The sequence below is a fragment of the Cyprinodon tularosa genome, unplaced genomic scaffold (assembly GCF_016077235.1).
Source record: "Cyprinodon tularosa strain WSP-4 unplaced genomic scaffold, ASM1607723v1 ctg500, whole genome shotgun sequence".
NCBI lineage: Eukaryota > Metazoa > Chordata > Actinopteri > Cyprinodontiformes > Cyprinodontidae > Cyprinodon > Cyprinodon tularosa.
In genome coordinates, this window is record NW_024039231.1 from 430,322 (window position 1) to 456,887 (window position 26,566).

The window sequence follows — 26,566 nt, forward strand, 5'->3', positions numbered from 1 at the left end:
GAATTCAATCATTTCATATTTAATCCTGGAAAACTGTCTTTTTTTTTAAATAGAAGTTCTGCTGTTGACCAATCAGAAGGTTCTGATCCTGCAGAAAACCTCCACAAACGGCAGCCAATGTGTCGGATAGCGCTCATCTACCTCTGAACATCTCAACAACATGAATGTTCAATAATGAGCCAGCTTTTACTCAACGAGTCTTTTTAAGAAAAAAATAGAGTGCTTTTTCATGGGAAGTGTGTAAATGTGGGCTGGTCCACCAACGTGCACCAAAGACCGGGGAGGAAAGGCAGGCTGTCCGCTCGTCTCCCTCTACTACAGTCTAGAAAGGTCCACAGGAAGCTGCCTGGTTGTCAGCCCAGCATTCCCACAGCGTTCCACAACAGACAGACCTGCTAGAGAACAGTCAGGACGTCATGCATGCGTCTGTCCTCTAAGCCAGCATGATGAGCCACTGTTCCAGGGGTTTATGCTAGAATGGGAGCAAAAAATATATAATTCTGGAGCCTTTATTGTTACAATACCTCTTCTTTTTTTAAAATTATATGGTTTTTAGACCAAAACTGAAGTCCATCTTGGAGAGGTGCCGTTTCCCTGTTGACTTTGCCTGAGGATAAAGTCTCTCTGCTTTCCGTTGGGTTGAAGAGTGGAAGAGCAACGAAACGATCTTCTCAGTGGTGTTCCTGGTGGGTGGGATCCCCAGGATGAGCTGCTGACAACAGGAATGAGCTTCCTTCATGACTTCCTCTGGGATGGAGCGGAACTCAGAACCCATCCGCCCACACAGCCAGGCCCCTCTCTGCCAAGGTGCGGTTCACCGAGACCACCTGCAGAACAGAACCAGGGGTAAGAACCGGAACCAAGCTTTCTGAACTTTGGTACAGAGGTCCGATTATGTGTTCTGTGTCTAAAGACTTCATGACGAATCCTTCTAGAGTTTGTTCAAGAACCTAACTAGTACGAAACCCCACGCACACGGGGTCCGACTGCAGAACCGAACCCGACGCACACGGGGTCCGACTGCAGAACCTAACCCCACGCACACGGGGTCCGACTGCAGAACCGAACCCGGCGCACACGGGGTCCGACTGCAGAACCGAACCCCACGCACACGGGGTCCGACTGCAGAACCGAACCCCACGCACACGGGGTCCGACTGCAGAACCGAACCCGGCGCACACGGGGTCCGACTGCAGAACCGAACCCGGCGCACACGGGGTCCGACTGCAGAACCTAACCCCACGCACACGGGGTCCGACTGCAGAACCTAACCCCACGCACACGGGGTCCGACTGCAGAACCGAACCCGGCGCACACGGGGTCCGACTGCAGAACCGAACCCCACGCACACGGGGTCCGACTGCAGAACCTAACCCCACGCACACGGGGTCCGACTGCAGAACCGAACCCGGCGCACACGGGGTCCGACTGCAGAACCGAACCCGGGCGCACACGGGGTCCGACTGCAGAACCGAACCCGGCGCACACGGGGTCCGACTGCAGAACCGAACCCCACGCACACGGGGTCCGACTGCAGAACCTAACCCCACGCACACGGGGTCCGACTGCAGAACCGAACCCCACGCACACGGGGTCCGACTGCAGAACCGAACCCCACGCACACGGGGTCCGACTGCAGAACCTAACCCCACGCACACGGGGTCCGACTGCAGAACCGAACCCGGCGCACACGGGGTCCGACTGCAGAACCGAACCCGGCGCACACGGGGTCCGACTGCAGAACCGAACCCGGCGCACACGGGGTCCGACTGCAGAACCGAACTAGACGCACATTCTTGAGCCAAAAGGTGGATCCAGACGTACCTCATCTCCTACCAGGTTCCACAGGTGAACTAGGGGCAGTCCCGTGTTGTTGTCATAGTTTGAGACCTTCCAGAGAAACGCAGACAAACTGTTAGCATGAAGCGGTTCTGTTACTCTGAGGGGATTCAGGCATAAAGCCGGTCATACCTGAGCTAGCAAGGCAACGCCTCTGGTCAGTTCTTCTAATGCGGTTGTAGCGTCTGTGGAGAAACAATCCTCTCCTGTTGAATAAAGAGAACTTATTAAACAACGAGGCGCCGGCTTTCTTCACTCCAGAAGGTTAAGAGGCAGAAAATGTGTGTCCAAGGCCTCTTCCATGATACCAAAGAAAGCATCATTACAACATTTCATTTCCCTTTGGGGTCAATAAACCAAAGATGAGACACTTAATGACGGACTGCAGAGATATAATTGGGGCTGGGAAATTAGAATTATATCCTGTTTACAGGAAAATATAACATCAGCATTTTCCAAATCAATCAATGAAGTCAAACTATATGTAATCTATGTGTTAATTTATAAATTATGCCGTCTAAATTAATAATTTATTGTTCTGCATAATATCCAACAAACAGAGACTGCTGAACGATCGGCAAGCAAACAAAACAGATCTTTCTTCCCATGAAACGAAAACTGGTTCATAAAAAACAAGAATTCTGTGCCTGCCTTCCCTACGATTTTTTTGCCCTTTTCGGGACGATTCTCCAGTCATGCAGGAATTTTTCTATCTGCCGACTTTCAGCCTGATGGTGCGTCCTGTAGTGTACAGGGTGTAACGGGGGGCGATCAGCCTCCAACGACCACCTCCCTGATCAGGAATCATAAGGTTGGGAGAAAATCAAACATGTTGGAAATTCAGTTGGCCGTTGTAAGGTGGTCGTGGGCAAATCGCTCAGTGCGCAAACAAGGATTCTTCTTCTTCCTCTCAGACAAAAAAAACTGAAACATGGCGGGGGTGCAATGAGTGAAAAGGAGTTCTTTCTGTAAAACTGACAGACCGTAGTAGCCACGTTTGCTCTGCCAAGTTTTTGTCCAAATACTTCCACGCCTTTTCTCTTTAGGGCTTTCAGGACAAAATTGCCCAAATTGCCAAGGCAGCGCGTTTCACTCTAGTGAGCTGAATATTCCTCTTCTACTCGTCATCTCACTGCGGAGCTGATGTGCAGCGTGAGCAGGTAGATTGCTGAGTGCAACGATTGAAAAATAAAATCCTACAGCGTATGTCTGGCTTAATGTGAATAATTATTAAAATGCAATATCTGCTTCCCTTGATAGTATCACTGCTGCCCCCCTCTGGTTAAGAAGGGAACTGCTTGTTCAGGAGGCAGTGAATCGCAACGACATCTGGTAGGGGAGGCCAATGATTGACTGTTTGGTTTATCAGGCCATAAAGGCAATTTTTCCTTTTTTCTTTTTTTTATAGGAATAACAGACTAAATATGAGATTAAATGTGTAATTTAATCTGGCCCCGATGAATGAGACATAAGATTGTTGATGAAAACAACCAGTTGTTTTTGAAACCATATGTCTTTGCCTATTGGCCAACGCTCTGACCAATGAGCGCAACCGACTGTGACGTAGTAACCGTGACAGAAAGCTGGTGGGGGAGTGTAAACAAACAGCCTCTGGGTAAAATGGCGAATACGTCCTTCTTAAAAATGAACTAGCATAGAGCCTCTTCCTGCTCACGTTTCAAGGAAAACCCAAAGTCTAATCCTTCCAAAACTGATTCCAAAGCCGAGTCAAACCAGAACTGTTCAATAGTTGCTGCCATCTTCCTTCTTGTGTTTTCTCCAGCATCGCACAGCTTTGTCGTTACACCCTCAAAACCCCGCCCACTTTGCATCCAGAAATTCAAAACACATCTCTGCGTTGTGATTGGCCCGCCAGTTCTAGGGCCTGAGGCATTGATCGAGGCTAGACCAGGCAGAAATGATTTTGGCCGCTGGCGGGTGGGGCTGGTTTACTAGGCTAGTTCCTAACTGGACCCAGCTGGTGGCAGCAGGAATCTCCTAAAGGGGTCTGTGCTGCAGTGGATTAGTATACACCTTTAACTGCAGACCTCATGCGGTATAGTTCCTGCATTTGCTGCTTTTTTTTCTCCTCCCAATGATTTCATGAAGCATAATGGGTCTGAAGAACTCCCAAGAGGTCCTTTTAATTAGCTTGTTCAGCCTGTTTAGTCACTGATGGTGATATTCAAATAGATGGGAGGAAAAGAGTTTTATTTAATCAAGAAAAAGATTGAGATCTGATGGATTTTAAGTTGTTTTAACATCTAAACAGCAGCAGCAAGTCATGGTGACGCTGCCATTAGCCTGGTTAAGTGTCTCTTGAAAACCTGGACTCTTAATGCCTCCATATGTCAGTGACATCATTACTAATCTAAGATTTAGAAAAACAGGACTGCAGTTATTTTTCTTCATCGGTTTAGAATATGCAAATTAAATAATTAAACTCAATAATCTAATGGAGAGAAAAAAAAATACTTGTCTAGATTCTGTGTAATGGTAGGCTGTTTGCCAATATACGTAGTTGTGTGTTCTCATGAAACATAATCAGCCTTTCCGAAAACTGACTAAATCCTCGGATGTTCTCGCCCCTCCCTCTTTACCCAGCATGCATCAGTGCAGACTTGTGCGTTTTCTGAGAAGTTCCATGTATAATTCCAAGTATAATAATGATTTTTTTTTGCCTCAAATGATGTTAAAATGTACATTTATTGAACAACAGCTACAGAAAAAAGAACTTAACTTAACACTCTGAACGCTAATCTGGAAGCTGCTGCTGCTGCGGTGCATGCTGGGATAGCTGTCAATCTCAACAATGCACAAGTCCGCTCTGATGTATGCTGGGTAAAGAGGGAGGGGCCAGACAACAGTTTGTCTATTCTTGGTCTTGTGTTCTTGTAAGTTGATGTTGAGGACCGTGGCCACCAGCGGAGCTCTGAGGCTAACCGCAGCCAGGGCTAACGTTAGCCCGTCTGCAGCAGCTCTCTCTCTGTATAGTGAAGTACTGCTGGTTCTGTGTTTATCTGGCTATGCTAATCATTATTCCCCCGCTAAATGAAGAACGTAATTTATTATTATTATTATTATCTAGAGACCAGTAATAACAGGAGGCGACATGCAGCTCCAGGCTACCTTTGAATGTGGTGATGTCACGCGTACGCTTCTGTTCTGCATGCTCCCGTTCTCTCCAAATCCATACTTCCTGTCTTCTTGTGAATTCAGAACCGGCTATAGCATTTTCACTCAAGGATATTTTATTGTCAGACATGCATCCTAAAGACAGCATTCCTCAAAGGGAACACCGTGTTCTCTAACTGGTTTCCACTCTGTGGTCCCAGCAGGTAGGAGTGGGAGAGAAGAACTGTTTTTTTTCCTTAAGGGGAGATTTGGTGGCGGTGTTGCTCTAACCATGTGCAAAAGGTGAGAGAACATAGTCTTTACTAGTATTAACATTTCTTTACTGGGTTAATGTGTACTAAAATGGTTTTAAAGTGTGCAACTACTATAGGAATGTAAAACTGTTAAGAGTTTGAGCTTTAAGAGACATAACTGAAAATAATTTAATAAATAAAAAATGCTTTTTGAAACAGAAAAAGCTGTAGAACCCAGGGATGAAGCTGTTTAAGACATTTAAAGCTTCAGTAGGAGGAAGAATGAGGATCACCGACCTGGTAGTGGGGTGATGTTGTCAAGCAGCACTTCTGCTCCTTGGAAGGGTAGTGTTACAAAATCCGATCTGCAGAAAAGGCACCAATAGATTAGGACATTTAAAGACATAGATCCTATAAACTGAAGGCGTCACGTTATACTGGGATCAAAACAGTTAACAGTGAGCTGATGGACGTGGAGTCCGGCTCCATGTGGTCTGATGACCTGTCAAAGACTGGAGCTTTTTGGTTAGAATCATCTTTACGTTTCACTGGGGGCCAACAGAGCAGAAAAAACTGTATAGTTTATCTCCTAATGCAAAGTAATGCTACGTTCAGACCGCATGCAGCAGAAGCAGCAAAAAAGTGCATGCTGCTTCATTTTTGATGCTTGCACAAGTTTGGTTCCGACACGCCGCTGAAGCATCTTCTTTGCTGCTCTAGCTGCGCGGTCAAAAAGCGGGTCTAATGTGTGTTGAGCGGAGCTACCCTATCCTTTTTTTGCCTGTAACAATGGCAGATGAAATCAAGAGTCGCTTGGCTTACAGATGCTGGTCATAAAATTAGAATATCATGAAAAAGTAGATTGATTTCAGTAATTCCATTTAAAAAGTGAAACTTGTATATTATATTCATACATTACATACAAACTCATATATTTCAGATGTTTATTTTGTTTAATTTTGATGATTACAAATGACAACAAATGAAAATCTCAAATTCATCATATCAGAAAATTAGAATATTACTGAAGACCAATAAAAACAAAGGATTTATAGAAATGTTGGCCAACTGAAAAGTATGAACATGAAAAGTATGAGCATGTACAGCACTCAGTATTTAGTTGGGCCTCCTTTGGCCTGTATTACTGCAGCAATGCGGCGTGGCATGGAGTCGATCAGTCTGTGGCACTGCTCAGGTGTTATGATAGCCCAGGTTGCTCTAATAGTGGCTTTTAGGTCTTCTGAATTGTTGGGTCTGGTGTATTGCATCTTCTTCTTCACAATACCCCATAGATTTTCTATGGGGTTAAGGTCAGGAGAGTTTGCTGGCCAATTAAGAACAGGGATACCATGGTCCTTCAACCAGGTACTGGTAGCTTTGGCACTGTGTGCAGGTGCCAAGTCCTGTTGGAAAATGAAATCTGCATCTCCAAAAAGTTGGTCAGCTGCAGGAAGCATGAAGTGCTCTAAAACTTCCTGGTATGTGGCTGCGTTGACCCTGGACCTCAGAAAACACAATGGACCAACACCAGCAGATGACATGGCACCCCAAACCATCACTGACTGTGGAAACTTTACACTGGACTTCAAGCAACGTGGATGAAGTGCCTCTCTTCTTTTCCTCCAGACTCTGGGACCTTGATTTCCAAAGGAAATGCAAAATTTACTTTCATCAGAGAACATGACTTTGGACCACTCACCAGCAGTCCAGTCCTGTTTCTCTTTAGCCCAGGCAAGACGCTTCTGACGCTGTCTGTGGTTCAAGAGTGGCTTGACACAAGGAATGCGACAGCAGAAACCCATGTCTTTCATACGTCTGTGTGTGGTGGTTCTTGAAGCACTCACTCCAGCTGCAGTCCACTCTTTGTGAATCTCCCCCACATTTTTGAATGGGTTTTGTTTCACAATCCTCTCCAGGGTGCGGTTATCTCTCTTGCTTGTACACTTTTTTCGACCACATCTTTTCCTTCCCTTCGCCTCTCTATTAATGTGCTTGGACACTGAGCTCTGTGAACAGCCAGCCTCTTTAGCGATGACCTTTTGTGTCTTGCCCTCCTTGTGCAAGGTGTCGATGGTCGTCTTTTGGACAACTGTCAAGTCAGCAGTCTTCCCCATGATTGTGTAGCCTATAGAACTAGACTGAAAGACCATTTAAAGGCTTTTGCAGGTGGTTTGAGTTAATTAGCTGATTAGAGTGTGGCACCAGGGGCCATCAATTTTGAACCTTTTCACAATATTCTAATTTTCTGATATGATGAATTTGAGATTTTCATTTGTTGTCATTTGTAATCATCAAAATTAAACAAAATAAACATCTGAAATATATGAGTTTGTATGTAATGTATGAATATAATATACAAGTTTCACTTTTTAAATGGAATTACTGAAATCAATCTACTTTTTCATGATATTCTAATTTTATGACCAGCACCTGTATTTTAACAAATAATACGTTCAGACCGCAAGGGCTGGAAGCAGCAATAAAGCTTCTGCTGCTTAATTTTTCATGAATGCTGCTCCTGTGTTCAATTGCAGAGAGCGGCTTTGCTATATTTGCTGTGATTAGCGGGTAAAAAGTAGTTTAAATAGATTTTTAAGTTAGAAAGTCCACCTGAAAAAATGAGCTGTACAGTCAGTTCATCCAGATAAAATCCTGCCTTTAAATATTTCTCTGTCCGAGTCGATGGCGCGCTGTCACTGGAAATCCCCTTCAACAGCAGCCTCTAAGGCATTTCCGCAACTGTTTGTAGCGACACAAAGGCATTTCTCATGTATGTAATCCAAACTGCAGGCACCAGGATAATAAAATCGAACATATTTTACCGGCAGGTTTCTACATTTTAAGTTAATTTAGGCGTTAAACTGTTTCAGAGGAGTGATCATAGCGCTCTGCATCAGCAGTGCTGTGTCTGACTCCCTGCTAGCTGCCAGATCAGCTCTCTGTTTGGTTGATGTGGCGCGTCCAGCAGCAAAAGTAACATTTTTTCAAGCTGCTTTCGCAGCGTGTTGCACGTCAGATGACCAGAAGCCAATGAGGCGCTGCAGGACCTTTTGCTGCCCCTTGACATGCCTCAACCGTCGACTTTGCATGTAAACCTGCTGCTTCTGCTGCCTCTAGCAAGTAGGGCTGGGTTTAAAAAAAAAAAAAAAAAAAAAAAAATCGATTTAATGGATTTTGAATCGATTCCTTTACATTTTTGCAAAATCAATATCTAGGGAATGAGATTGATTCATTTTATAGTGACGCGTGTGACGTTCACATTCAAATAAGCAGGAAAGATTCACTCAAGATGACTTCAAGCCAGACAGCTGCAAATATAGCTAATAGGTTGATTGAAGACATTAACAAATGGGGGCTGACCAGAAAACACCCTGTAGTTGTTACAGACAACGCTGCAAGTATGCTTTGTGCAGGAAGATAATGCAGCTCATGCATGTCTGCACTTTTGAGACAATTTTGTTCACATCTCAAGTTTAAATTGTCCGATTTACAAGTTTGCACTTTGTGTTTAATATGACAGGAAAAAAATTAAATACATGACTATTTTGAAACACAGTTGAGCCACTTTTATTATTGTAAAAACAGATCGAATCGAAATTAATCAATTTAGAACTGTATGGATCAAAATCGAATCGATTCAGGACTTTGGCGAAAATACCCAGCCCTACTAGTGCGTCCAGTCTGAACGTAGAATAAGAGAAACAGAATGAAGCGCCTCTTATCCTACAAGCAATGGCCTCCATTTGCCTTCGCTGGTGCCGTTTCTGGCCCTTCAAAAAGGGGACGTGAGTAAATACTGTGAAACCCTTCTGGACAGCCTTCCAAATGTATTCCCCCTTTATAATGACCATCATGGCTTGAAAGAATTGTAGCCTGTATTATAACCATGGATTCATCATTTTAGTTTAGAACATGGACAGCTTTTAAAAAAACTGTTTAGATAATCTCTTTAAATGCTGCAACCATGAACCAGAGAGAAGCAAACGTCAGACCGGTGACACGTGCCTGATTTGCCGCAGTGAATCAATCTTCACTTTGTCGTAGCCTCCGTAGTCGACGTATCTGATCTCCACCTCGTCGGTTTCTTTGTAGAAGGTGATGACCTGAGCCCTCCACCACGCTCCATCCACTGCTGGAGCTGCACAGATGACTCCAACTGGAAGGAAACACAAACATCAGCATTTCGGTTTAAACCAAAAACTCAAACGTTTTGCAGCAGCAAACGTTCAAGTACAGGGGTCGGGAAGCTGCGGCTTCCCGACCCCTGGAAACAAAGCGGCGGGTTTGTCTCAGGCCATGGATCCCAAAAGGTAAAAAAAAGGAAGATAGCTGATGAGAACGGAGGATTCAAAGAAGAATGAACTGAATCATTTGCTTTCATCATCAATGCGGAAGGATTGCCTGCATTTATGCTTTGTAATGAAAGTTTGTCAAAAAATAAAGAGTAATTTGGAAAGGCATTTCCAGGGAAGGCATGCTAAATATGCAGCCGATCATCAAGCTGGGAGTGAAAGAAAAAGTCAGATTGCAGAACTTCTGGATAAATTAAAGGAGAGAAAAGATAGATTTAAGAAGTGGATTGCATCTCCAAACTCCGCTACTGCTGCTAGTTTTGTTGCAAGCATAGAAAACCGTCCACAGATCCAACGGGTAGCTCTAACATGCGGGTATGTGAACTTTCTTCCATTTTTTTCCCCCAAATCCTCAAAATAAAAACAGCAGGCCCCGGCGCGGCTCTCCTCCGAGGAATCTTCGGGAATTTCGGGAAAATATATATATATTTTCAGTTCTGGGCAGTTTCCCACGTAGTTCTAACGATTGAGATAAAAATGCTGAGGGGCCAGAAACTTCAAAGTAATAACTCAGGTTAAAGCAGGAAACGGGGGCGGCGGGGGGCATTTATTTATTTGTTATATTTATTTTGGTCACTTTTCTGGTCACTTTAGTTTATTCTTTGTCAGTATTTAATAACATAACCCAGGTCTCTTAAGTTATTTTTCTTTAAAACAATTCTGTTATGGTTAAAAAAGTTGGTTAAATAAAGATTTAATTCGAAGTCTGTGTTTGTGTTTTTTATTAAAATTAAATAATTTAGCAATATTATAAAAAGTCCAGGCAGAGCTGCACATAAAATATGGTTTCAAATCTTTTCAATAATTATCGATATCGATCAATATGCATTTTTTTTTATCGATAAGCTTTTTTTCTATATCGCCCAGCCCTAATGCTTATTATATATTTAAGCCCATGTAGTCCTTTTTTATAGTTGGCCAATACACTTAGAGCCGTGCTGCTATACATATAGGACACTTTTACAGTTTTGCGGCTGCAGACAGATTTTTTGTTTTTAGTTTTTTTGGTCCAGTATGGCTCTTTAAACATTTTGGGTTACAGATCCCTGTTCTAGTAGAACTGCTGCTGTATCAGTCCTCCTGAACATTTCTACAAACTATCTGGTGACTTTCTACAACTGCCAAGGAAGATGTAGGTTTAAAGTTTACCTTCAGCGGGTGAGGGCAGTGCTGGAGTGCCCGGCTGGGAGTAGCAGAGGAACATCTGCTGGTCGAGACTTCTCAGAGCATGATAGGTGGGATGGGTGTGCTGCTGCACGAAGATGTGACCAGCTGACACAATGTTTACAACAATCACTTCCACCGTCACTCCGCTGGGCAGAAGGAGCTACGGAAAAAGGTCACAGGAGAATCAGTCTGGTCCCTCAGGATGTCTTTCTTTGATTAGGGAACCAATCCTTACCCAGGAAGTTATGGGAAGCGATGGCAATGTTAGTGGAGGCGCATATAGGTTCGTCAGCTCCAGATCTTTGAATTTCTTGCCAATAAATGACAGAGCCTTATCAACCTGCTGCTGCAGACCTGCAGACAGATGAAGCAGAATTAGCCCTGAGCATTTTACTCCTCCTGGTAATCTGACACTTAGGCTACGTTCACACTGCAGCCTGAAGTGACCCAAATCCGATTTTTTTGCCCATATGCGACCTGGATTTGATCCTTTCATGGCAGTCTGAACAACACAGATCTGATTTTTTCCAATGCGACCCAAAACACTTGGCTATGTGGTCCTGAATCCAATACGAATCTGATCTTTTCCAATGCGACCTGTGTCTGAACGGCCAGGTTGGATTCACGTGAAGTAAACACAGAGCACCCTGGCCTGTGATGTCATGCGGGACACTTGTGTTGTATGACTTCAGTTCACACAGGAGATCAGATACAAGTCGCATATATTTGGAAATATAAACGGCAACGCAAAAAAAAATAAAATAAAAAATCTGATTTCACAAAAAAATCGGAATTGAGCATCAAGGCCTGCAGTGTGAACGCAGCCTAAGACAGGGTGAGCCTTTAGTCGTCACGCTGTTTAAAAGCAGGTCTGCTTTCCTTGGTTTTCTGTTCTCACCTTCTATGTGGCAGATCTGGAACTCTTGTGTGTAAGGCAAAGTGGAGATGTAGATTTTTGCTCCAGAGTTCTGCTTCAGGAAACTTACATATCTCCCTTGCTTCCCAATCAGTCGCCCTACAAGATGCTGAAACAAGAAAGCAAACAGGTCATTATGAGCCATGCATACCCGCCCAATGTAATGAGGAAACCTTTTAGAGAAATTATGAACTGAAAATCTCTAGTCTACCACAAACTGATTCCAGACGGGTCATTTTTAACCCTCTGAAGGAGGATCCTTCCATGACATCAGAGCAGCAGAAGCACAGAGATAGATGGTAAACCTTCCAACCTGAGGAAACGCTCCACTAAGTTTCAGAAATCCAAAGACCCTGAACTCGCTGGATGGGTTCAAGACCCCTGAAACCCAATTAGGGTCGGCTGATTGGGTTTCCAGCAACCTGATAGCTTTCTGCTGAAGGAAGAGTTGGAGCCAGATCTTTAACAGAAAAACTTGTCCCATTCTCCAGCTGAAATGTTTTCCCACTGCTCAGGAAACAAGCTTCACTGAAAGCACAGGGACTTCTGTTCTGATCCATTCAGCTCCAGAAAATCAGCTTAGACTATGTTCCCAAGGAACTATATTGATTGCTGCTGGGGAAGATTCTCAGTCATCCAGGTCATAGTCATTAAAAAAAAAAGTTAAACAATCCACTGGACTTTGTTTCCAAGTTTGAAGACGTTTCTCTTCCATCCAGGAAGCTTTTTAAATTCAAAATGTCAGAAATAGCGTTAAGTTTGAGGCTTTATAGAGCCTTGTTTTTGTTTAGAAAACCTGCAAATTAAAATGGACGGGTCCACCCCTTTGGAATGGGGGTCGTTTGGATTATTTTGTTAGCCTGTAATAGTCGGCCTCGGCAGATTGCTGCTCACACTGAGCCTGGTTCTGCTGGAGGTTTCTTCCTGTTCAAAGGGAGTTTTTCCTCTCCTCTGTCGCTACAAGCATGCTTAGTGTGAGGGATTGCCAATGAGTCAATGAGTCAATGCAATCAACTGGTTTTCCTTAGATAGAAAACTTTGTATCAATTTGACTGTATGATCTGATTGAAGTGCCTTGGGATGACATGTGTTGTGAATTTGTCGCTATATAAATAAACTAAATTGAATTAATACCCCATACCTGTCTATGTCTCTGAAAGGGTTTTTTTTAAAGTGAATTGTTGGTCTGGCTGAATAGGTGGGGTCTTCTGTTCCCCTGTAAATGGGATTAGAAGTATTGCGGCGGACAAAAGAAGCCAAACAAAGTTAACTGGCCTCCATGATATCTGACTAAAACCAGTAAATTCTAGTTGTAGACAGCTGCACTGGAAAAACAATCCAGAAATAAGCAATCTGCGTTGTGATTGGCCAGCCAGTTCTAGGGCCAGTTCTAGGGCCTGGGGCATAACAAATAAAGGTTATAATAACAATACAGCTTTTAAAATGTATATATTAGACCTATTTTAAGGTCTACATATCCACAATGGGTTCTTATCACACACTATAATAGAGGTCACGGATTAGTGCTCCACGGTCCGGATCCGGACCCACCTCCTGGCTAATCCAGACCCAGCCTGATTTAAAACATTTATAAATTACTGCACATTGTCTGACGGCAGTGTCTAACTTCACTTGCGCCGCTTCTGCTATTAATATGGTAAAGTCATCCAAAGCGCCCGGCTCCAGGCTGCACGTGATCCATATTAGCCAATGAGCTGTCAGTCTGGGTTGCTGCTGCTGCTACTTTTAGACACAGTAGGCAAACCTGTGGCAAGCCGGGCGATGGGAAAGAAGGAGAAGACCATGAGAAAAAGAGAGCAGAGAAAGTGTGGACTGCTGGAAGAACTGCGGTGAACTGGTGAAAGAAAAGTGAAATGGTGCTCAAAGATGACCCTGCACATTTAGAGGATGTTTGGCTCAACCTGCTGCTGTGAAGCAGGATTCTCCACCATGAACAGAATCAACAATAAATCTGGATCCAGGCTCAAAATGAGCACCTTGATATGTGCTTTAGAATGGCTTAGTCTCCGGTTAAACCCAGGTTTAAAGCCTTGCAGGGCAGCCTAAAGCCCACTGCCAACATTAAGACAGAAAAAAGAAACAAGATAAACAGTCAGTTCAGGTGTTTTAAAATATGTGAATCAGGAAGTTGTCCATTTACCAAACTGAACGATTGTTTTCTAATTCAAAAAACACTTTAGATTTTAAAATGTAAAAATGTCTTCTTTTTTTATATTTTTATTTATTTAAAAAGTCAATGTATAACATTGATGCATAAACACCTCATTTTATTTCAGGGTTAAATTCAGTTAAAAGTAACAGATTATAATTAAAAATGTCTCCGGTCCTTTACTGGTCGTTGATCTTCATTATTCGGACCCCGCTGATTTTTAATTGGTGACCCCTGACCTAGAACCATTTCAGTCGATGACATCATCACTACTCTTGCGTTCCATTGGGAAAAATGTCACCAGTGAAACCGATGGCCAGTGGGAGTTGTAGTAGTATCTGAATTCTGGGAGTCCTAATGTTAACCCGATTCATTGCTTTAGTCAAAAATCATTTGTATTACATACACAGCAAATATAACTAGCATTTCCTCAGTGCCATCATTATTAAAAGCTACGATGCAACTATAAAAAGTGTTTGTTAGACACATGTCATATCAAGTTCCCCAGAGATACAGAAGGGCACATTAGGACTAGATTATGTCGACACATTAAAGTATTAATGAGGGAGAAGAGGTAATGGCATCAAATCGCCGCTTTGACTAACCTTTGGGACCTCAATCTCCCAGATGACGAGTTCCGAGGAAGAAGAGGCGGCGTTGTTGACCTGGGACTCGCAAACACCCATAGTGCAGCCACTGTCCACAGAGTCCATACTGTTGACATCAGAACCTACAGACATTTACCGTTAGAACACATCAGATCAGAAACATCGATTACATATTGAGCTAATTTAGAGGCAGGGAGGCATGATGGGAGGCCATCACATGAATCTGACCACACAGAGCCGTGAAGAACTATTGCCTCCTACTTCTAAGAGGGTCGTAATCCAAGTAGGTTTACTATGTCAATGTGGTTACTGTTTTAAATAACATCAAAGCATTTTGATTCTTTACAACAACACAGATGGGAGAGGTCACTACTTAAGATTCACACAAAAACATTCCAGTCTTCAAACTAGTTTATCTGCACAGGAAGAACTGAAACTACCAGAGAAAAATCCCTCTGAGATGTTTCAACACTGAGTGTTAGGATAAACCTACTGAACACAGGTAACAGCACCGACATTTTGCATTTATTGTTCAGGTTAGATCGCCATGGACTATCCATCCAGGAAGCAAAAACACTTGTATGGAGATAAGCCACTACTGTTCCATTTTAAGCGCCAGAAGAAAGAAGCTGGATCCAAATACAGCAAATCACAAAAGACTCTAAAGTAAAGTGGAAGAATGTTTGCAATGATAAGTGCTGTCTAAATATAGCTTGCAGCAAGGAAGGAGGTACCATTATGCTACGTTCACACCGCATGCAGTTTCAGCAACAGAAGTGGCCGGTTTACATGTAAAGTCAATGGTTGACGCACATCAAAAGGTCCTGCAGCGCATCTAGAGCAGGAGGAGCTTTGCTTTAACTTCTGAGGATCTGACGAGCTTCACAAGCAGCAGCTGTTAGAGTTGGAAAAATGTAACTTTTGCTGCTCGACTCACCATATCAACCAATCAGAGAAGCTGCTCTGGGAGCTGGCAGGGAGACAGACAGCACTGCTGATGCAGAGCGCTATGATCGCTCCTCTGAAACAGTTTATTAAAGCCTAAATTAACTTAAAATGCCCAAATCTGCTGGAAAAACATGTTCGCCAGAAAAAGTGGGGGGAAAACCCCCAAGAGGCGAGCGGGCCTGAGGCAGCTGCTGCTGGGGATTCCTAATAACAGCGCACCGTCAGTATGGGGGGGGGTCTGAGTGGCTCCAGCAGAGAAATAACACTTTTAGGAAGGGTCGTAATCCAGATGAACTGACTGCACAGGTGGACTTTCTCACTTAGAAATATATGATCACAGCAAATATAGCAAAGCCGCTCTGTGCCATTAAACAAAGGAGCAGTTTCACTGAGTCGCACCATAAAACTACCTTTAATGTAATGTCATCATCATAAAAATGTTATCAATACATGTATATACCATATACATTAAAGATTGAGCACTTTTGGCACATCAGATAGTATGTGGGGGTGTACTGTGGAACAGTAATAATATCTGACTACAGTATTACAGGGGTGGATGTTAAGGATTTTTACCACTTGCCCTTTGGGCAAATGACTTTCACATTTCATTTGCCCAGAAACTATTTTTTTCTTGCCCAGTATAATGTTTGATAAATATAGTTCCTAATAATCATTTTTGTATATATATCAATGAAACATGTTTGCTTTTTAAATGTTTTTTTGTAATTCAATAAGTTTCCAGGTTCCTGGTGTGTATCTGCATGCGTCAGATAATGAACTCAAGCTTACATTACCGTGTTAACATGCTTTTCAATCCTTCCTGCACATTCTTTTCAAACTAAACTTTGCTTTAAACTGTTGTGTGCTTGGAAAAATATAAATTGTAATGTTAAAAATAAAAAAAAAACTTAACAGGTTAAAAACTTACACTACTACTACTCACCAATTTAACATGTTTAGCTCTATAACATTTAAATGCACCACTCCAATGTCTAAGAGAAAAAATTTTATCAACATTTTTGAATGTATGACCACTGTACAGAAGACGGCCATATGATAGAAATATTTACACTGTGCGCATACAATTATTCTTTTCCTAATCCCTGACTGATCGTTTTTAATCTAGCGTGTATTATAGTATAGATTAAATTCATCATCCAGCTGCTGCTCTGCAGAATTCTCTCCCCAAGAGCTGAATCATCAAGCCCAGTATTATTTTGCTCCATTAATATACTTTGTCATAATGTTGCTGTAATGGATTTGCATAATATGTTACATTACTTGATTTATACACTTTATACTGACTATGAATGATTAACTTTTTTTTTTATCTTAAATGACTAATCTACTGATGCTATGAAACGGCATGTGTGAAAGTGATGACTTTTTTAAAAAGTCTTAAAGGGATAGTTCGGTATTTTTGACATGAATCTGTATGGCATCCCCATCACCAGTGTCATGCAATCACACTGACTTACCCCTGGCAGCATCCTGTGAGCAGAGTTCTCGTCCAGTTTTGGTCAAGCCGAAAGTAGTCCGGCAGGTTTGCTAGACCCAGCGAAATAAAACGTTTCTCTTCCCAAAACATTATGTGTTCAAAAGAGCGATATTTTTGCATCCCAAAAACGTTGTAGTGGAAAAAGTCACACGTCGTTATCAATTGGTCCTATTTTCTCTCTGTTCGTATCAGTGCGCGCCGTCATTCAGACAGCTAGGGCCTACTAACCTGACAACAGCCAGATGCATGTCTCCCTCCGCCCAGCTAGGAGCTAGGCGGAGGGAGACATGCATCTGGCTGTTGTTGAGCTCGCTGTCTGAATGACGGCGCGCACTGATATGAACAGAGAGAAAATAGGACCAAGTGATAACGACGTGTGACTTTTTCCACTACAACGTTTTTGGGATGCAAAAATATCACTCTTTTGAACACATAATGTTTTGGGAAGAGAAACGTTTTATTTCGCTGGCTCTAGCAAACCTGCCGGACTACTTTCGGCTTGACCAAAACTGGACGAGAACTCTGCTCACAGGACGCTGCCAGGGGTAAGTCAGTGTGATTGCATGACACTGGTGATGGGGATGCCATACAGATTCATGTCAAAAATACCGAACTATCCCTTTAAGGCCGCCTGAAAATGAGATCATCATCATTGTACAATGCATTAGAGTACGTACTGTTTACATTCCAACTGGTAAATCTAGGGAGTACCAATATGGCGGCATGTAACTTCACAGCACTGTGTACTACCAACTGCCTATCAGCAATCCAGTGAATAAATAGAGTTCAGTGGTTCTTTTCTAATGCTAAGGAGCTATGAGGACTCCCATAATCCTTTGCAGCGCAGGAGGTGGGGCAAAGACCCCCTCATGGAATTTAACAAGAATACATAATTTCTTCACATGTCCTCTGTGACACGTGCTAACGGGCGTATTTCTATCTTCTGGACCCTGATTGTTCACCTCTGAACATTCGATCCTTTATAAGGCTCCTCTTAAGTTAAGCATTAAACTAGCAATAGTTTTCAAACCACTAAATCCTTAGAAGTTCAACAAAGCAAAAGTAACAGGATGATTAGAATCCTTCCTCACCTCCAGACTGATCTGTATCCAACTCGCATGTCCCATGTGCTCCGTTCCTCAGGCCGTCCCCATTTACGCCCTTCATGTCACACACTGCATCAGGCGGTTCTTCTGTCTCCTTTGCGACGCTCCCGGCTGCGGCCGGAGGCTGCCGGCCGTCCTGCGCAGACGGAACCTTGAACGCGTCGGCTGGGTTCTCTAGCGTGCTGCCCTGCAGGTCTTCGCTGCTGATTCCCTCCTCAGAGTGGCATGTGCTGCAGGCAGAGTCTTCAGCCAGCGCCGCCGCCTCCTCACTTCTACATTTAGAGAGCAGCGCCGGATGTCCTTGGCGTAACGCCGTTGGCCAGGCCTCGTTCTGTGCACTGTTGGTTTTCTGAATCCGGGTCTCAACATTTGCCCATTCTTCGACCAGAGAGCAAACTTTCAGCTCTCCTTCAACTTCTTTCTCTGTTGCCTTGGTGAGCTCTCCATCTCCATGTGAGAGACCATCATCAAGGGAGGCTCCTGTTGTGGAGTTGAGCTGGGGGCATAGAGTGCCACTGGCCAGAGCAGCACTACTTCTACTACTGGGTTCCTCGTTTGCTGTAACCTCACAGCTCGTAGTGCCAAGCACTTCCTGGGTGGCTGCAGAGAGGACCTCAGTTATGAGTCCGGCTGCCAGGAGCTCCAGATGGTTCATTTCTTCAGTGTTTCTCTCTACTTGTATCTCAGCTGAGCTAGCTAATGAGGTGGTGGTGGCCTGGGCTCTGGAGGCGGGGATGTTGGGGGTGCTGGTGAGGATGTGATTGTGTAAATCCTGTATTTGCAGGGGATTCTCCAAAGACTCTTCATCTGAGGCCGTCGCTCTCAGTGTTTTGGTAGATGTAGCTATACAAACAATCTCCTCTTGTGGATTTACAGTGCTGTGATGGGTAGCAACCTCACCTTCTGGCTCTGGCCTTTCTGCATCTATAGTGTTTGTGGAGGATCTGGCGTCTTTGGATGAGGATGAGGGTGCGGCGTTGGACAGCAAAGCAGATTCCTCCGATACTTCTGGAAGAAGGTCTAAATCTTTGGCTGGGCATTTCTCTAGCTTCCCAATTAAAGCGGGGGCTGAATCAATGTCCGGGTCTTCATGGGGCGTCTCTGCCAAATCCTTGTTGCCAAATGTTGGCGGAGTTAAATTTGACAGAGCATGAGCTTCTGCGGGTGCTAAGCTAGCATCATTACCTCTGTGTTCCTGTGAAGATGTTGCTTCAGCGTCTTGGAGTTGAAAGGGGGAAATAATTTCATTTTCTTTATTCTGGTTGCTGAGGTTTGGAAAGACGGCGCTCTCCTCCTCATACAGCAGGCCATTGCTGCCTTCTACGTGAGAGTCTTTGAAGCTCACAGGACTTTGAGAGACCTCCGAGCTCTGGCTGTCGATCCGTTCTTTCTTCCTCGATGTGTACCACCACCAGCCAATAAGTACAAGTACTCCAGGCAATGTGTAGGGAACAACAGAGCGGAACCGCACTGGCATTTCCTCAAGACGCCAAACACTCACCTGAAACAAGAGAAAGTTATGTTAGCAACGACTGAATTGATTTGGATTCATTTAGAGAAGTAAACTTATTATATCAAACAGCTTATGAAGGCATCTTCAGTTGTTTTTAGTGCAAACATTGGGACAGCCTGGATAGAATATTTTCTATCTGAGGAAAGCAGAGTGCATGGGCCTCTAGGGAAAGGCAAACAAAAAAAATACTTTGACTGCAGAGCAATAGGTCAATAAAGAGAAATATATTGTCCTTCTCAGTTTGTTCTTTAAAATGGATCAACTGGGCTGCTGGCTCAAAATGTTATAAATCATAATCACCATTATAAATGATAAAGTTGGGTCTCTTTTAAAGTGTTTAGTCTTGTTTTGTATGTACTCTTCATCCTCTTAGATATCAAAAGTAACCCCCAGATTCCACATCCTTCGTCACCACCCCGCCCACGTACGTCATGAGGAGTACTTGTCTGTCAGGTTAGTCAATCAGAACTGTTCCAAATCCACCGCTACTCCTCCGCACGCCGCCGTCCACGTAAGTCTTCTCCGTCCGTCACCGTCGAAATACGAGCCGAGCTATTTCTTTACTCCGCTCCGCTTAAAATCCGCAATCGCACCAAGCAGCAAAAAGAACGTAGAGAAGATCCAGTTTGTCAAATTAAAATATAGCAACGACAGATCGGTAAGTACAAATTAGAGCATAATTCTTATATATTCCCAAAAAATAAGATTTAATTTAGTTTAATTACATGATTGGATGCAAGCTACTGATACTTCAACGTATCAAGAAGCAGATTTCTCATATCCATCAAATTATTTTATACCAAGATGCGTAAAAGCTTAATCAAATCCAGTCACAACGACTTCTAAGACCGAATCTCAAAAATTATAAAAAAACTTCTTGTGGCAGGCATGGATGAAGAGATGCTGAGTTTGGAGCTAAAGAACAAACATAGTTCACAATAAACGCCCACCCTTAGATGGTGCTCATACTGTCATTTACAGCCCCCTGGTGAGGAAATCAACAAAGACAGGCTGTGTCAGAACGTCCGCCCTAACCCCTCTGTAGGTCACTATATGGGGTTACCCCATTTTACACGAGTGTCTGAATGGGCAGTGGATGAAAACTCGTGGACTCAAAATTGCCCACAATGTCCGTCCACAAGTAGTGTGCATCCATGGTCACTAGATGAACAGATATCGCAAAATGCTTTGCAAGAGCCCCTTATCTCTTAGCATTATGGGATTTGTTTTAGGGGCGAGAGAAAGGAAAGATGACGGCGGCACCACTAGGCCAACAGGAGCGAAAAACAGTGGTGATCTGTCCGAAGAGTCATTTAACCGAGTGTACTGGGTTTGTTTCCATAGCAACCGGGCCAGAAACGGACAGCCAGCTTTATGAAAGCCAAATAAAGCCAGACATAAACCGTACATTTTTTTTTTGTCCTTTTCGGGACGATTCTCGAGTTGTGCGAGAATTTTTCGATCAGGCCGACTTTCAGCCTGATGGTGCGTGGTGTACGTGTGCAGGGGGGTAACGAGGAGCGATCAGCTTCTAACGACCACCTTCCGATCAGGTATCGTAGGGTCGGGAGAAAATTAAACATGTTTGAAATTCAGTCGGCTGTCGTAAAAACACAGCAGCATGGCGGGGGGTGCAATGATTGAAATGGAGTTCTTTCTATAAAACTGACAGACCGTAGTAGCCGTGTGCTCAGCCACATCTTTGTCCAAATACAGCGTCGCATTTACTTTTTAGGGATTTCAACACAAAATTGAACAAATTGCCAAGGCAGCACGTTTCAGTGAACTTTTTATTCCTCTTCTACTCGTTTGATTCACAGACAAGTCCGAGTAGCGCCATCTCACTGCGGAGCTCAGTCCCACCTGGTTTTTAGTCGAACAGTGTGAGCAGGTAGATCGCATCAGAGCGTCGGGTCGCACAGTGTGAGAACAAACATCGTGAGCTGGGAACTTTTAAACCCTGCGGTTTTGCCTTGCAGTGTGAGCTGTAGCTGCTAAAATGATTGAAAATATCACACAGTGTATACCCGGATTAAGCCAGACTTGGCCAACTTAGCCAGTTTTGTCCAGCCCCGCTCAGTTTAACACACCAGGATCAAAGGACAGTGAGATAAATACATTTAAAAGTTTCAGGACACTAACTCCATTCCACTCAGTGGAGTTTAACACCCTCCTCCTACAGAGACTCCTGTTAGCCTCCCTGAGTAAGCAGACAGGCTACTATCAGAGCCCCACGCAGCTTAACACTGTGGAGTTAAAGCTGCTATCATGCACCTGCTGTCACACTGACAGCACTGTTTCATTTCTCCAGAATATTAAAACATGATTCCTCCTGATTTGCTTTATCAGAAACTCCAGCACTGAAGTGAAGACATCAACATTCACCTGGATCAGACCAACTACGGTAATAGACAGCTGTCTGACAGGCTGCTACGTTCAAGTACATCCCAGCTGCGCTGAAATTCAGACCACTACCCGGAGCAACATCAGAGAGGAAGGGCCTGAAGAAAAGGGGGTGGGTTTATTTAGCAAATATGAGTTTAGCATTTATATGAAGTACAAAGTTCTTGTATCGGGGATTAATAAACTACTAAAACTGTAGCTTTATACCGTTTTTTCCAATAAAATCTTAAAAAATAACTTATGGAGGTTGGAAATGACCTAATTACAGCTTCCAGACTCCTAATTCAGTCTGTAAAATATTTCCAGTTGATGGTATAAAAATGAAACCCTTGTTTGCTGATGAAGAATATTCAGTCATCCAGGTCATGGTCCTTCAAAAAAAAGTTAACAATCCACTAGACTGTGTTTCCAAGTTTGAAGACTTTTCTTAACTTTTTTGGAAAGCCTTGTTTGTTCTTCTTCTGGATGACAAATGTCACTTTCATTTTAAGACCATTCATTATATAAACACTGCTTTTGTCTACACAGTCAGAGATGCAGTTATACCTTTGGGCTAAGAGGGGGCAGCCTGCAGAAAGCTGCCCAAAAACAGACTCTCATTATGTAGAATGACGTTTTAAATAGGGGTATAACAGACTTTTGGGGAAAGCCCCACATTTTTAGCTAAAGAATAACTTAAAGAGCAGCTGGACAGAAACCTTGCAGTTGGAAACCAAAAAACGATTCAGCAGGTTTGTTCATTTCTAAATCGCTTTAAAAAATTACTTTGCAGGAGTCACGAATGGATTCATCTCTAGTTTTTAACCATTTCTAATATAAAACACTTTCAAAGTATTCCTTTCCTAGAGGCACTTCACTTTCAAATACAAAATAGTGAAGTTCACTGTGAACTCACAGTAAATAGACCTTACATTACCAACACCTGGTTTTATTGGCCTGATCCTGTGACCCGATGTTATACTGGTCACCAGTGTTGTGCCTGAACGCGTTCATTGAACGAAAGTTCATGAACTCGTTCATATTTTGGGCGAACGTGAACTGAACGTACTGCATTACTGCCTGATGAACGTTATTGTGAACTCGTTCATTCTGGCGTCTGTGAACGGCACGCTCTCTCGGTTCAACTCCGTTCAATAGGTTGCCAGATTTCTATAGAGCCCTCCAGGCGAAACCCCGGCTAAATCACACCGTAAACAGGCCTTAATATGTAGCGGTAAAAACACCCAATCTGGCAACAGCAGCTACCAGTGTCGTAGCCTACAGCCGCGTGCGTCATCAAAACAAAATGCAGCGTGGAAGCCACAGCAGCATGGAGACGACTTAAAACAGTTTTATGACCAGGTGGTCGGTGAGGATGATGGCAACAAGTTTGCCCGCCGGCTTTCAGTAAAAAAATCCGCACTTCAGTAACCTTAAATTCCTACCTCAGCCTGGTCCCTCAGTTTGTGTTAGTAAAATCTTCTTGAGCGGTCTTCAACGGGGGATCCGCGACCCCTAGGGGGTCTACGGAGGTACTGCATGAGGGTGTGCATGGTTAGTTGATATTTTTATATTCTCCCCCTGCATTTTTTTCCCCCACTAATTGAAATGTCTTTAAATACTCATTAACATGAAATCAACACACTGTAGTAAACAGATAAATGGAGACAGAAGATGTCTTTCAGTCATCAATGCACACATTCAGCGACACACAGGAGCTCTTTCAAGCTGGGCACAGTTTCCTTCACAACAACCAGGAATCAGAAAAACTTTAATAATCCCAGGGAGAAATTAATTTCTTTACATTACTCCATCTGTAATAGAGTGACTATAGGACACAATTTCATACAATATATATAAATAGGGGGTCCCCGCTCCATCTCGCCATCAGTTTGGGGGTCCTTGGTCTGGAAAACATAGAAGACCCCTGTTCTTGAGGGTTTTACTATCCATGTAACTTATTTTTTAAACCTGCCTGGTATAATTTTCCAGGATTCCTTTTTAGTATGTATTGAAATGGAATTTTAAATGGAAAAAATTATTAAAATAAAAAAAAACATTTGCACCTTAAAGACTACTTTCCTATTTTTCTTTTAATAATTACTCATAAAAAAGACCATTCAAGCAGCACATTTTTCCTGATGTTTTTGAGAATATACTGTAGGGGTGAAAGCTGCAGCTGCTACTAGTGTGAAGTGAATGGACAGCAACAAAGCGTTAAAGCAACAATGGGGAAATGCTGTCCCCTCAATGCTAATGTAAACCCTGGTTGGATAAGGATTCAAAACTGGATATGAAGATGAAATCTGACGCACAGTTTCAGAGTTACAACTGATAAAATAATTGCTGTCGTGGTTCTACAGTAGGCTATGGTGTTATTGAGCAATATATGAAAAAAAAATGAAAAAAAAAAGAACTATGAACTAGTTCGTTTTTTGGAATTGTGAACTATGAACTGAACTAGTTCATTTTAAAATGTGTGAACTGAACTTTGAACTAGTTCACGTAGAAAGAGAACTTTCCCAACACTGCTGGTCACCTGCAAAAAGAAACCTAAAAAAAAGCAGGTTGGAGGAAAAGGAAAGATAAAAAATGGGAGAAACAAAGAAGGGAGCAAGATAGGAAAGATATGAAGGACACTAGAGGGAGGTAGGACACAAGGACACTACAAAGAAATGAAGGGAATGAGGAAAGAAACATAAGGTTAGAGGTAAGAAACCAAACTTTAAAGGAAGGGTGGAAAGGAAAGAGAAACCAAGGACACAATGAGAAGCAACAGAAGAAAGTTTGGAAATATAATTCAATATTATCTGTCCTTAACTTTCCCAGAAACCATCTCCCTAAAGATTTCCGACATGATCCCCTCCAGTAACTTCACACTGAATTAATTAAATAACTGAGGGAAGATCTGGACTCATGAAAGGTGAAAAAAGTCAGCAGGTCCGAATGTGAGCACATAAAGCCGCCCGGTGCATGGCAGGCCTCCAGCCTGTGCTCCTCCTGTGGAGGGTCTCCTCCAGGAGAACAGGGAGCAAAGTGACAGCTGAGGAGGCCACACTTCTACCCACAACACATGACATCAGTAGAGGTGACACGCAATCCACATCCACTCAACTCAACCCGGACGGTTTGACCTTCCCATCGCAGCCACACGACCCATCCCACAGGTTCAACTAAGCAGAGGGCACGTGCGTGCTGCACGCGGGTTAACGACTTTCCCCGAGCAGGCCTCAGCCCTGCTGCTAGCCACCAGAGCTAGCATGATAGCACACGGCGTCTAGCGGCTACCTGCTAACCTTGGGATCGAAACATATTCACGCGGTGGCTAGGATAGGTCTGAGCTAACCAGACAAAGTCCGGCTCTTTAAGTTTCATAACGGGAGCGCAGCTAAAGCGCCCCGCTGACAGCCAGAGGGAACAGGCTGTCCGTTCAATGACATGAGCATACCGCTCCAATTCCCCTACAGAGTCGGCTTGGAGCAGCTTGCGACGTTAACTTCACACTATCGCTGTAGTTAGCGCTCTCCGCTTCCAGTGCATCAACAATGTCAAATGGACAGAGCGAACAAGGAGACATGCTAAAACTGCTCCGTGCAGCCGGCTGGGAAACATGGCTGCCTCTTTACTTACAGTGTTTTAAGGTCCTCGATGCTGCCACGATGGGAACAAAAATTGTCAGAATGTTTTCAATCGCGCTCCTGATCTCCCCACGTGTTAACCGACCTGCCTTAGTCTGTAAAAACAGTCCAAACAGCTGTTCAAATCTCGCGATACTCGATTATGTACTCTCGCTTCAGGCGAGAGTGCTCCTTCCCCTGGAAGGAGACTGCATAAAAAAAACTGCACACAAGTACTATTAATAGACATAAACTGCATATGGGCAAGGCACATAAAATAGAACTAATCCTAAGTTTTACAGTCTAAGATGAGCTGAGATTGGGTTCTTAAATATAAAGGAAATGAGGAAAGTTCATAAACACATGACAGCAGACTGGAATTATGTGCCTTGCGGTGCTGTAATCTTAAACAGACATTTTTTGCATAAAGGAAAATCTAAACTCTACGGAAGAGGATTAGGGTCACTGGAAAAAAAAAAGTTAACTGATTTTTACATTTTATTTCAGTTTAGTATGGGGAAAAAAATCAGAATTCTGAAATTAAAGTCAGAATTATGACTTCAATCTCAGAATTCTGACTTTAATTTCAGAATTCTGACTTTTTTCTCAGAATTCTGACTGAATTCTGACAATAAAAAAAGTCAGAATTCTTAGATAAAAGTCAGAATTCTGAGAAGAAATTCAGAATTCTGAGATTAAAGTCAGAATTCTGAGATTAAAGTCAGAATTTTGAGATTAAAGTCAGAATTCTGACTGAATTCTGACAATAAAAAAAATCAGAATTCTTAGATAAAAGTCAGAATTCTGAGAAGAAATTCAGAATTCTGAGATTAAAGTCAGAATTTTGAGATTTAAGTCAGAATTCTGAGAAAAAATTCAGAATTCTGAGAAAAAAGTCAGAAGTCTGACTTTTTTCCCATGTTAAACTGAAATAAAAATAAAAAATCAGGTAACTTTTTTTTTTTTACAGTGGCCCTAATCCTCTTGCGTAAAACTCTGAAAGCATTGTGTGGAGAAAAATTCAAACATATCTTAATCGGAGGCGTAGCCAGAACATTTTTATAATGGCAGCTATGCAA

General features: G+C 43.1%; 1 protein-coding gene across 1 annotated transcript; it reads right to left on the bottom strand.

Annotated features, from left to right (window-relative positions):
- Positions 1-25,653, bottom strand: akap1b (A kinase (PRKA) anchor protein 1b). The gene is made up of 11 exons (XM_038302998.1): positions 25,501-25,653; positions 17,961-19,476; positions 14,418-14,542; positions 11,625-11,751; positions 10,962-11,080; positions 10,709-10,886; positions 9,213-9,363; positions 5,505-5,572; positions 1,972-2,045; positions 1,825-1,890; positions 1-827 (listed from the first exon to the last, which is right to left on the bottom strand). The coding sequence occupies exons 2-11, from the start codon at positions 19,450-19,452 to the stop codon at positions 765-767; spliced, it is 2,463 nt and encodes an 820-aa protein (XP_038158926.1). The 5' UTR covers positions 19,453-19,476; positions 25,501-25,653; the 3' UTR covers positions 1-764.
- Positions 25,654-26,566: the final 913 nt, after the last annotated feature.